Below are 11,855 nucleotides of genomic sequence, written 5' to 3' on the forward strand. Positions count from 1 at the left end.
CAGTTTGGAAGAGATGCTCCAAGCAATCCTATACAATGTGTCTCAATACACTGGAGCACTCCGGTTTCACATGTAATGTTAATTCTGTCCGAGACAAATCCCATAATCTGTGCAGTTTCAGAGCCTAATACCGAAAAATATCGGGGCGGGTTTTATTTGGGGTTTTGCTCCCTCCACTCCAGGGGAAAGTCCCAGGGGTTCCCCCTCTATCCTATCTTGCTAACCCAAGGGTGGAAATGGGACGACTATCGGGAATCAGGTTTTATCAGGGCGCGCTGCGCTTACAGGGCGCTGGCCGTTGTGGCGAGAAAAACAGAGGAGTTGAAGGCACTGGTCGCAGATCTGTGCGTGCAGATGCGGGTCTGGGGTTTGGACCCTTGTGCGGCGCGAGTGGGAGAGAGAGCGCCGTCCTTCGTAAAGTCTTCGAAGGAAGGCAAGAAGCAGGCCGAGGTCCTAGCTGAGCCTGACCCTGCATCTTCCCGTTTGGGTTGTTTTCTCCAGCAGCTTCGATTTGTGTGGGATGCGCCCATCTCCTGCCCTGCTCCTTTGTGTTTCTCTCTTGCCTGATTAAAACACGTCTGTGTACGCGGTAAACCACCACGTTAACACTGGCACGCCTGGTGTTGGGTTACCGCTTTGTCCCGTCACGACAGCAAGGTTTTCACCAGGCGTTAGACGCGGGTTCTGACACGCGGTGCGCGCGCCGGGGCCGCCCGAGCGCCCGCTTCTGGTTAAGTGGAGGCGGGCGCGGGCCTGCGGCCCCGGCCTGCGGGTAACCGGAACGGCCGCGGCGCTGTCCGGGATGCCCGCGGCGCCGCTCTCCCTTTCCAGAACCGCCTCGGGCCTTCTGGGCCGTTAAGTGGGGCGCCGGGTCCGAAAAGGAAACGACAGGACACTCAGTTAAAAAACGAAATAAAGCCAAGGCTGGGGAGCGCGCCTCGGTCTGGGACGACCCGCGCCGGCGCCCCGGCCCCCGAGGCCGCCGGGGCAGCGGGAGCCCCGCCGTCCGCGGCGCCTCCTCCCGAGACCAGGGCAGCGGGGGCTCGGCCCCGCCAGGCCCGCCTCCCCCGGCCCGCCATCCTCCCTCCCGGTCCCCGCGCCAGCGCCCCCTGCGCAGGGCGCTCCCCCCGAGCCGGCCTGGCCCCGAGCCCCCCGGGCCGGGGAGAAACCCGGCGACGGGCCGCAGGCCGCGGCCGGCTCGGAGCCCGACCTCAGGCGGGTCCCGTGCTCCGAGCGGAGCCAGCGCGGGCCCGAGGGCGGGGCGGGCGTCGGCAGCCTCGCCGGCCCAGGCCGGGCTCCGGCGGAGATGCAGCGCTCCCCGGCTCGCTCGGACGCGGCGGCCGGCAGTTCGAAGTCAGCGCCGAGGTGGCCGCGGGCGCGGGGAGAGCGGAGCCGGGGCCGGGCGGCGAGCGGGGCCGCCCGCGGGAAGGGCCTGCGAGGACGGAGGAGACGAAGCGTGACCGAAAACTCGGAGGTCTCGCAAGCCGGAACTTAATGGACTTGATTGAATTTCTCTTCTTATCTACGGAGGGAAGAAACACTCCCAAGGTGAAATACAAAGGGCCAAGAATCTTTGCGGGAAAGATAAAGGTTTAGGGCCACAGATCTTCGTAACGCAAATTACCCCACGCTCACCTCCGCCCCCCAGACAAAGATCAGACGGCCGTGTCGTGTCATTGTCAACTGCCAATGTGCAGTCGAAGGAGCTCCCTGACGCCTTGGGAGCGTGGCGTCATTTCAGGACCAAGGATCGTCATACTGGGCTCAACGTTATGAAGCCCGGTCCTGACTAGGACAGTGACCAGAACTCTCTGGACGTCTGTAAGCCCGCGCTTGCTCCCCGCCCCTTCCCTCCTTCCGCTGCCTGCGGTCAGGGGGGAATTCATTTCTACTTCGCCGTCGATTCAAAGGGATTTAACTCGGTGGTCTGTTAAACGAAGTTGTGCAGAGGGGTTGGAAAAGTCAGTTTGAGAGGGTGCCCAGCGCCTTTTTCAGGACTCCTCCTTTCTAAAAGTATCTGGAGAGTGACCTGGCTGCGTAATTTGCTGAGCAGTCCGATGTTTGTCATCATTATTGTTTTCAAAGAGAGGGTGATCTTTCCTGATTCTTAGTGGGGCATCCTAAAAACTAAAGGTAGTGTGAGAAATTATTTGGGATCTGCTTTACTGTTGTGTGAGAAAAGACGGGAGAGTAAGACCCAGAATCTGGAAAACTGGAAATTCTCTCTCGGGCCCCAATCTCACTTGGCTGTAAACTGCAGTACTGTGAATATGATCAGTAGGTCCTGGAAAATCTTGCCGTCAAGTTTTGCCTCGAGTGTTGGGTGTAAATTATTGCATTTCCTTTAGCAGTAAAACAAAAACAATTTACTTCTTAGACAAGATTATGTAAGGTTCGAGAGAGCATGCGCAGCCAGAGACAGAAAAATTAAATAGCCAGAAAACAAAATGGTTGCAAACTGCTAACCTTCATTTTAAAAAGTTACAATCAAGAGTCATGTGATTTTGGTCAAATTTGAGCATGAGAAGTTTAAAGTGAAATTAAATATTGCTTTTACCTGAGGAGCACCATGATCATTGGCCCATTTGTCTTTTCTGGTGACTGGCTTACAAAATGCTGGTAGGACTGAGAAAGGACCTGGTTTTTTCCTCAGCACTTTCTTAAAAACAAAACAAAACAAAAAACAAACAAACGAAAACTAACCAAGGTGCCTTATGTTCAACTACTGAAATTATAGGTTTTAAAACTTTTCTGAAACTCTTTTGTTCAGAAATAATTTCTGCCTGAATTGCTTTGAGATTCTGATTACATTCCCTCTCGTGTTTACCTCAGATTTTTTTGGAAGTTAAAGAAAAAAAAAACCCTTAATCACATTAAGATAATAGAGACAAGGAATTCTTGTCATTCTCATTTTCTCTGAGGTACGAGTTCTTCCCTTCTCACTGAAAAAATTGATCTATGTTAAAAACATCCTTATAAAGTGCCTAAGAAATCGCTGGGGTCTGCAGCAGGGGGAAAAGCAATGGTCATTAGGCTCTCAATGTTCAATTTCAGAGCAATCCTGATGGAAATCACAAAAAACTTCCATACCACAGTCAATGATATCTAGTTCATCCGTAGATTAGAGCACAAAAAATTTAAAAAGGAAGTTCGCTAATTTTCTCTTTGACCTAAAAAAAACATGTTTTGGGAAGGAGAGGCTGACGTGGGCTTCTCATTCGCAGATAGTAGTGTAAAATTAAACTGGACCCAATGTTGTGCTAGAACCATTTTAATATAATTATACATATCTGCCAAATCCAGGAAGAAAAAGTTTATGCATATATAACTTTTCCAGTTAACATCTGCAAGCATAAACAACAATGATCTCAGTTTATAAATTCATCGTGGTCAGAGCAATTGACCGATGTCTCTTTACTGCTAGGCTTACCAACAGTAAATTACAGATGAATTAGTGTCCTTTTGCTTGTCTTCTCTTACTCTCCTCATCCAGAGACATTTTGTTGTCAAGTTTCAGTGCAGCTCACCTCCAGCCAAAGGTGGTAATCTTTTTAGATAAGTACTCAGTTGCTCTGAATTTTGCTTATAATTATAACCTATTTAATCACAGAAGAACCCCAGCAGAGGTGGAGTTCAAAGTTGCATACAATAACAGGAGATCACAGCTTTGAAGTCTAGCACAGATTAAAAACCACAGATGTACCATGTATATAAGACACACACTGATTGTCTCTTAAACTACATATTGACTCCTTATGAACATTATTTTTTAAATAAAGTAGTGCATCTAGGACAATCAGTCGCACAATTCACACAGCCCTGAAAAGTTTTTCAGTGCCAACTACCAGTTGGTCATGAAACGTGAGTGAGCTCGAGACACTGTCCATTCCTAAGATTCAACCAAGGATTGGCTAAAACATTGGAACACCTCTGCTTAGGAAGGCTATGTCCTTCCCTCCTTTCCCTCACAATTTAGTTTTGTTTGTTTATTTTTGGTGGTGTTTGGTTGCACATGGCTAGAATGCTTTTGATCACTTTGCAAATCAGAAAAAACAATGACCTAAAACTATGACAGGACCTTAAGCAGATTGGTTTGTCCATTTCAGGTTGCTGGTTGGTAGGCCCCTCAAAGGCCTTCATTTTTCCTTCTATGCCTCCTGGAACATTGATCAGAAGATGAGTCTGAGCATCATCCCATCTAACTCTTTTAACCAATGCCTGGCTAAAACTGGAATGTCCAGCCCAGTATATTTAAAAATCACCCACAAAAAGAGGTTCTACAGGTCTTCACAAAACCTGGAATTTCCACGAGGATGTCTGATCTTTATAATCCAAGCAGTCAGCATTGAAGTTAAGCTTCCAGGAGGCAGTTTGGTCCTTATAATCCAAGCAATCAGTGGTTGAGTTAAAGCCCAAGCTTGAAGCTCCATATCCCTGGGTGGAAAGAGAAGCTGGGGACTGATTGAGATGGCTGGTGACTGCATTGGTACCCATGGGGCTTAGTGTGGCCCCCGGTCCAGGAAGCTGGTGATGCATAGGGGTCAAATAAGATCCACAGTCCATGCCCCCAAAGTAGGAAGTTGAGCCAGCGTATCCTTGACTATAACCTGAAGCCTGAGTGTAGGTCATGGGATAGGACCTCTGCATGCAGGAGGAGGAGGTGGACAGGGGATCTGACAGTGGGGAGATGGAAGCTGGGCTCCAGATAGACACAGGAGCACTGCTGCTGGAAATGGCCGGGACTGCGGTGCTAGAGGGGGGAGTGAATTGGCCACTTGTTCCACTCTCTGAACTCACTTCCCGAGCTGGAGATGTCTTCTTTTTGGCAGGTCTCACTTTGTTTTGACCTCCGTTCTGTTGTTGCTGCTGCTGTTGGCGGCACTTAGCTCTTCGATTCTTAAACCATACCTTGAAAGGGAAAGACACTTCTTTAATGTGGTTTCAATAACTCCTTAAGGACCAGAGTGGCTCCCAGATTATAATCTGTCCTCCATGGACAGGTGAGCTAAGCAGACAATCTTTCCTGCCACTGAAAACCTATTATATGGGGCTCCCATATCTACTCCTGTAATTGCGAGAAAGTCGGAGAGGCTCTGTCTAAAACCACTTGGCCCTGCTTTACTCCTAGAACAGAACAATAAAATTTAAGATTGTCACACAAATATATGGCTAAAAATTTTCCACCTCACTTCCCTCCTATTTCACCTCAAACACACACAGACACATAGACCCACCTGTATTTTAGAACACTCTCACAATGGAATAAAATGTCTATGTCTTTGGGAGGGAAACACAAGAGAAGTGAGTGAAAACAGTTCTGTTGTTATATGCCGACAAGAACAGCCTGCATTCAAGCAGTCCACTGTCCATCCACCAGGGAGCAACTGCTAATTTGGAGATTGCTTCCATCACTCTTTTTGCCTCTTGAAAGACTCACCAAAGAAAACTCTTAAGAAGTGATCCTATTGAAGAAGGAGTCTATTTGTCAGACCTTCTCTGTGGTAAGTGGAGTGACTGTATGTACTCTACTTTGAGCTTGAGGACAGGTTTCTCTACTAGTCTCAAGCCTGAGACTGGAGTCTGTGCCTTCAGGGTAGTGCCAGTCAGCACATAGATTCAGTTTCCGGTACCTGTCAACTTGCGCCTCTGCCTGCAAATTTGAAAATTCTCTTTACCAGCCCTGTTCATGTTCTGCAATGAAGGAGCTGTGTTTGGTGTATAAGGGGGCTTATCAAAATAACTACCAGAATTTTTGGAGGGAAACTACAGGCATTTTCTGGGCAACAAGTCCTTTGCTGTCCTCTTGAACGAGCTCCTATATTGGTGTCTCAACTGTGGTAAAAATGATGCCAGCAAGGCTGAGCCCAACATCACCAACCAGTCAGAGCCATGTATTTTCTTTGCGTGAAGACTTTCATTAAAGCCTTATAAGTGCTAAAACTTCTTCCATCCTATTTTGAAAAAGCCTCTTTTCTGGTTTGCAGTTCACACTGATGTATCCAGGCTGAAGGGCAGTCCCAGGTGGGTATGTGGTTTGGGTGCTAATCATTCTCTCCGGAGAACTCTATATGGGGCTTGCATTCCATTCCAGCAAAGTAGGGAGTTCACTTTCCCTCTCCAGCTTAAGGTCAAGTTAAGGGAGACTAAGGGAAGATAGGAGGGACCACAGTAGATATTATATTAATTATTTTATCTGCTAAATGGTTCAATCTGTAAGAAGTCAAAGAAAACATTCTTACTGTGTAATTTCTTTGGTAAGAGCACCAGCTGCTTCTAATGCCTGGCTCTACCACCAAATTGGTGTGTGACCCTGAGCAAGTCATTTACTCTATACATCTGTAAAAATACTGGGACTATCCAGGAGCTAAGTTTCTTTCACCCCTAAAAGTAGATGAGAATGGGGAAGGACTTCCATACTGAGGAAGGGCAGAATTAAAATATTATGTGACTATCCTTGAAATCTGCCAAGTCTTGACCTCTGTCCACCAGGGACCCAGGGTTCTAGGGCTGAGCTTTATCACTGCAGCTAAATCGACAGGCTTACCTTGCAACCTGGGCCAGAAGACCCTTGCTTATAGGATTGCATGTGGGTGACGGGACAAAAAGGGGCGAAAGGCGAGATCAGGCTCTCAAGGGGCCTTCGGAGAAGACTTTCCTGGCCTCCAGATGGAGCGTTTTCAAGTTTCAAGCCATCGTTTGGTCCTCTCAAAGACCTGGGGCTCCCCTGGGTCTGCATGCGAGCAGGGGAGGGGTGGCACGGTCAGGAAGCCAGGAGGATGGTTCTGTCTACGTCTGCCCTACCTGCACCCTGGACTCGGGCAAGTTGATTTTCAGCGCCACCTCCTCCCGCATGAAGATGTCTGGGTACCGAGTCTTAGCAAACAGCGCTTCCAGCACGTCTAGCTGCGCCCGGGTGAAAGTCGTCCTCTCCCGGCGCTGTTTCCGGGGGGTGGCTGCGGGACAAGAAGCCCAGGGCCCTTTAGGATGGGGGAGCAGTTTCTCAGTCAAAGGGGTCTCTGTGGGAGCTCCGACTTCCCCACCCCCACGCCGCAGCACTCCCCGGTCCTCCCAGCCCTTCAACCCAGAGCCGTCAAGGTTCTCTCCAACCCGTCCCCGGCCTGGGCTCCTGCAGGGAACACTCGACCCAGGATACACACTGCCCGTTCCAGGGGAGCCCCGCTCCGCCTGACGTCGGAGATGCTCTAGCCAGAGCGTGCTCGCAAAACAAATGAAATAAAAGGAAGACAAAAATCCAGAACCCCTCCAGAACCAACCCCTAAACCACGACACAAACAAGAAATCCATCCCGTGAAGTCAAAGGATCTCCGAGGACCGGCAGCTCGGATTCATAGGTCCAATCTCGATGCTGCTCGAGATCCTGGTTTTTAAGACTCCAACGGCCTTTGTTCCTCCATCTTTGAAATGGGGGCATATTTCAGACTTCTCTTTCTACGAGGATTTTCAAAAACAGATCTGAGCGGAAGAGAAAGCGCCGGCCCCCGGGATAAGTCGCAGCTCCAGGGGTTAGAGGCGGAGGGCCTGGGGGTCAAGGGGGAAGCCCAGGCGTGGCGGGGAGAATAGAGGAGGAGACACCCACCCGGCTGGTCCAGGAGCGCACTTCCAGGAATTGGGCTTCGAGATGTGGGCAGGGGCTTCTCGCCCAGAGGACAAGGACAGTAACCTTCCACTCCCGCTCCAATGCGTGTCCCTCATTCACTCCAATTAAGAATAAAGCGATGGGATTTTCTGCAAGCGGTGTGGATCCACCCACTCGCTTCCCCTAGGCCCTGTCCGCTCCCTCGGCGGGTAAATGCCCTGTGGCTCTGACTTGCTTTCCAGAAGGAAAACCCAGTGGGGACCTCGCCTGGAGCTGGGGTGGGGACAGCGCGACCGCCACCCCTGGTGCTCCGGGGGAAAGGGTGTCACATCCCCACGGGGCGGGCGTGGGGAAGGGCGGGGCAGGAGTGCCGCGGGGCTCACTTACCCGGGTAGCCCACCGAGGGGTGCAGCAAGTCCATGCCCGATGTGGTCAGACTCAGCCCATTGACAGCGTAAGGCGGTTGCTTAAGATAAGACATCATGCTAAGGTTGTTTGGAGGCGCAAAGTCAGCCCAAATCTGGGGGACCCAGCCGGAAGGTCTCGCTTCGCCCGGGGTGGACAGATTCAGGGTCCTTGATGGGTGGGTTTGGAGTAGTGTAACTAAGGGCAAAGCAAACAAACAAACAGAGGTGCTGGTTTACTGCTTCGGAGGCAGCAGCTCTTCCACGTTCCACAACTAATTTAAAAAGAGCCCGGGCAGCGCAGGGCAGACGCTTTTAAAGGAGTTGCAGAACACCCCCTCCTACCCAACCCCCCAGCTGCTCTGAAACTAGAGCGGATGGAGAGAGACCAGATAAACCTGTCTTCCCTACCCCCACCCTAAACTTAAAAAAAAAAAAAAGGACCCGAAGAAAGCAATTACAATCTGCCTTCCCTGAAGAACAAAACCCCACGCCTTCAAATGCACACATTGCATTCCTATCCCCACATTTGCATAGGACTCATTGGCTGGCACTAGCTAATTGTCTCAAACAAAACTTGATTGGGGCCATTTGCAGAGACAAAGAACTCTTTGGCTAAATAAATAATGCTGATAACAAAGCCCATTGGTGAGAAACAAAGAAACAATTCAAGAAATCTACCTCTCCCCAAACTGTTGCCTTTCCAAGGCAGATTTTAATTATCTTAGCTTTTTACCACTTTCAACTGCTGGGAACCTAAAATGTCAACGCATTTAACATCTAAAGTACCAACTTGTTAATCGACAAACTTGAGAAAACTGCTCGACCACTATTATTCCACATTTGAAGTCATTTCCAGTAATCATTTTCACCCAATTAGTAGTCTGGGTAATTAGATTTTGAGGTAAGTAACAGATTTATTAGGGTTTTGGAGAACCTTGATTATATGTGTCTAAAGGACGAAAGCTAAACAAACAAGTATTTAACTTTTAATCGACACCCATCAAATATTTAAACATATTGCAAAAAAAGTCCTCAAGATTAACATGGGCTTTGCTAGAAATTCTGAAGTAAAGTTAGAATCCCACCAATCAGATAATGACAGGCCCCCACATTTGCAAGTAGAAAGGGTGCGCATTTGTAGTGCCAGCCGCTGCCACGGCGATTTTGATGTGTGGGGGCTGCAGATCCTGCAGGAGGCAAATTTTCAGACGTTTGGGTCCTCAGCAGCTACAGCAGTTTCCTGTTAACTCCAGCTGCCTTTGCACGTTTATAGTTTTGAAGAAAGTATATACACAAACACCCAAAGTTGTGAAACTAATAGAATTTCTCCCTACCTTTCAAGTTTCCTACAATCCTATAAGAAAAAGAGCTCAGGCAGGGAAAAGGAAAAAAAAGAAAAGTTATTTACTTCCTTCAGCTGAGTGTCTCTCACTCCCCCAAGCCAAGGGATCCAAAACGGATGTTAATAGAGCCTGGCAGTTTGCAAGTCTGGCTTTTATTTTCCTAAAAGATGGCACTTATCCTGCAAGGATCTCTACTTTGCAACTTTGACACTACGAGAGATTGCTTCAAAATGGCGGATACAAGACCAGGAGAAGTTCCCTCTCACTTTTACAGAGGTCCCACTGAGTTTTAAGGACTCTGGGTTTTCATATTACATTGCTTAAGAGACCAAGACACAAAATTCCACCAAGGGAAACCGGCTACTGCAACTTCTTCCTGATTTAAATTCAAAGCACAAAAATCATGCTTTTCCACCCTCAGATCTAATTTACTGTAATTTTATAAATGCCCTTCTTGGAGGAGTTTGTATGATCTCGTCAGTAAAACTACTTTACTTGCTCTTACAACAAAGACTTGATGTTTTCTATTCTTTTTCCTTTTCGCGACACAGTTATCTGGAGGCTGTGAAAATAATATTGCTTTAAAATACAGTTATTTACTTGTTTAAACAGCCTCCGAGCCCAAGTGTTGTTCTTGTTTAAAATCTCACTACACTGGAAAGTTCTGAAGCACTGTAGAAACACTAAAACCTCGTAGGACGCACGCATGAGAAACGTGGCAGTGCTCTCACACGCAGAGCTCTCATCCGACCAGAAAGCTGGACACTCCACACGTTAGAAAGTAGCACTTTCCCGCAGAAACGCCTCCCAGACAGAGCCACCAGGACAGAGACCCTTCGTGGAGCTCCTTGGCCCCTACCCTCGCAAAACGGCTAAAACTCTCAGGATAACTATTTTCGCTTTTACTACCGATCCATCTTTAAAAGAAAAAGACAAAAACTCCCCAAACAAAACTAGGAGGTACTCTCAACGGCCGGCCTAGGTATGCACTCCCCGGAGGAGAGGCCTTGGGCCCCTCCATCTGCTTTCATAGCCCTGCGAGGCCGCCTTTCTCCTCTCCTTTCTAAGCAGAGCCCAGAAGGGGAAAAAGAAATGCCTTTTCAAAACTATAAACCTCAAGACGACTGCTCACGAGGTGGCCCCTGGAGAACTCCTACCTCGAAGGAGCGGGCGGCAGTCACGCGGCGAGTCCCCGCAGCCGCGCCCGCACCTCCCGGCGCGAGTGACTGTGCGGCGTCCCTGCCCGGCAGCCCCGCAGCCCCGCACCTCGCAGCCCCGCAGCCCCGCGGCCCGCAGCCCGCAGCCCCGCAGCCCCGCAGCCCCGCAGCCCGGCTCCGCTGCCCGCCGCGGCCGCGCCGCCTTATATCTAACGGTCAATTCGTGCAATCTGTCGCTCCCTCCCCCCCCCCCCCCTTTTTGTTTTTTTTTTCCTTCCAAGGAATCCATCTACCAGTTGCTGTGTCCTCGCTCAATAATAATTACCTCGTCCGAGAATTAATTATAATAAATGTTTTCTTGATAAACTAACGAGATAATCCGAGGGGCACACGTCCCTTAATTACAGGCCGCCCTGCTCAGCTCTGCTTCTCGTCCGGGCTGATTAATTTTCTGCATGATGGAAAGGAAACAAAACTACGCTGACTGGCGGCTGGCCCGCGGCTCGGAAGACAACGACGAGGACGAGGAGAGAAAGAAACAGGAGGGACGTGGGCGCCGCGGACACAGCCGGCGACGGCCCCTCTCCGGCGAACTCGTGGCGAAGTTTCTGGCCTCGGGGAATCCAACAACGTGCCACCCGCGAGGGAGGGAGGAAGAAACGTGCCAAAAGGGTTGGCCTTGACTATTAATTATGGCAAGGAGAAAGCCCGGAGTGAGCTCCGGGAGCAGAGGTCGGGCGTCTACCTGCCTTGGGGGGAGGAGTTTCCTCTCCAACTCTTCTCTTGTGCTAATAACTTTTGGTGACGGGAAGAAGTCCCCAGGTGAGCAGGAGAAATCCTGCCCCGAGGCTCTAGAATGGGGCGGGGGTGGGGGGAGGAGAATTTCGAGGAGCGACTTGCCCGTCCCCTCCCCAAGTAATCCACCACTGCAGGGTCTGCGCAGCTCGGCCGTGAGTCCCTGCACCCCACTTCTGTCTGTAAAAGAAAAAAAGCCAACTCGGTGGAATGCTGACGGGGGACTTGGGTTTCAAACAATGTGTCTTGAAATCGGACTAGGATTTCCAGAGTCACTTGAACGCATCAACACGAAGACTCCTTCGCAGTTTGCGGCGCGCCATGTCGCCGAGGCCAGGTGCAGGCTGAGACCTTCTGCGGGCTCTCCCTGGGCCCACCGAGAGCGGAGGCTGGGCCTCCGCGCACCAGTCGGCCCCGGCCCGCCCCCGGCCCACAGTCCCCCGCCGTCCCCGAGCCCGGGAGGGGAGCGCGGGAGCGCGCAGGCAGGCCCCGCCGCCGTCCGGGTCCCAGAACCGCCGAGAGGCCGCCTTTCCCAACCGAGCGGTTCCTGTCCGCG

The 11,855-nt window shown here is 50.4% G+C and overlaps 1 protein-coding gene across 1 annotated transcript; it reads right to left on the reverse strand.

Moving 5' to 3' along the window:
* Window positions 1-4,287: 4,287 nt before the first annotated feature.
* OTX2 (orthodenticle homeobox 2) lies at window positions 4,288-8,081 on the reverse strand. Its single transcript, XM_046647847.1, has 3 exons — window positions 7,985-8,081; window positions 6,802-6,953; window positions 4,288-4,908 (listed from the first exon to the last, which is right to left on the reverse strand). The coding sequence occupies exons 1-3, from the start codon at window positions 8,079-8,081 to the stop codon at window positions 4,288-4,290; spliced, it is 870 nt and encodes a 289-aa protein (XP_046503803.1).
* Window positions 8,082-11,855: the final 3,774 nt, after the last annotated feature.

The sequence above is a fragment of the Equus quagga genome, chromosome 20, assembly GCF_021613505.1.
Source record: "Equus quagga isolate Etosha38 chromosome 20, UCLA_HA_Equagga_1.0, whole genome shotgun sequence".
In the NCBI taxonomy this organism is placed as follows: Eukaryota; Metazoa; Chordata; class Mammalia; order Perissodactyla; family Equidae; genus Equus; species Equus quagga.

What these genes read in the sequence shown, in the direction of transcription:
- OTX2 (XM_046647847.1), bottom strand. Translation starts at nt 8,081, where the DNA reads ATGATGTCTTATCTTAAGCAACCGCCTTACGCTGTCAATGGGCTGAGT. An exon ending in CCCCTCGGTGGGCTACCCGG is followed by an intron (nt 6,954 to 7,984) that starts GTAAGTGAGCCC and finishes CTTGTCCCGCAG; the next exon opens with CCACCCCCCGGAAACAGCGC. An exon ending in TGCCCGAGTCCAGGGTGCAG is followed by an intron (nt 4,909 to 6,801) that starts GTAGGGCAGACG and finishes TTCCCTTTCAAG; the next exon opens with GTATGGTTTAAGAATCGAAG.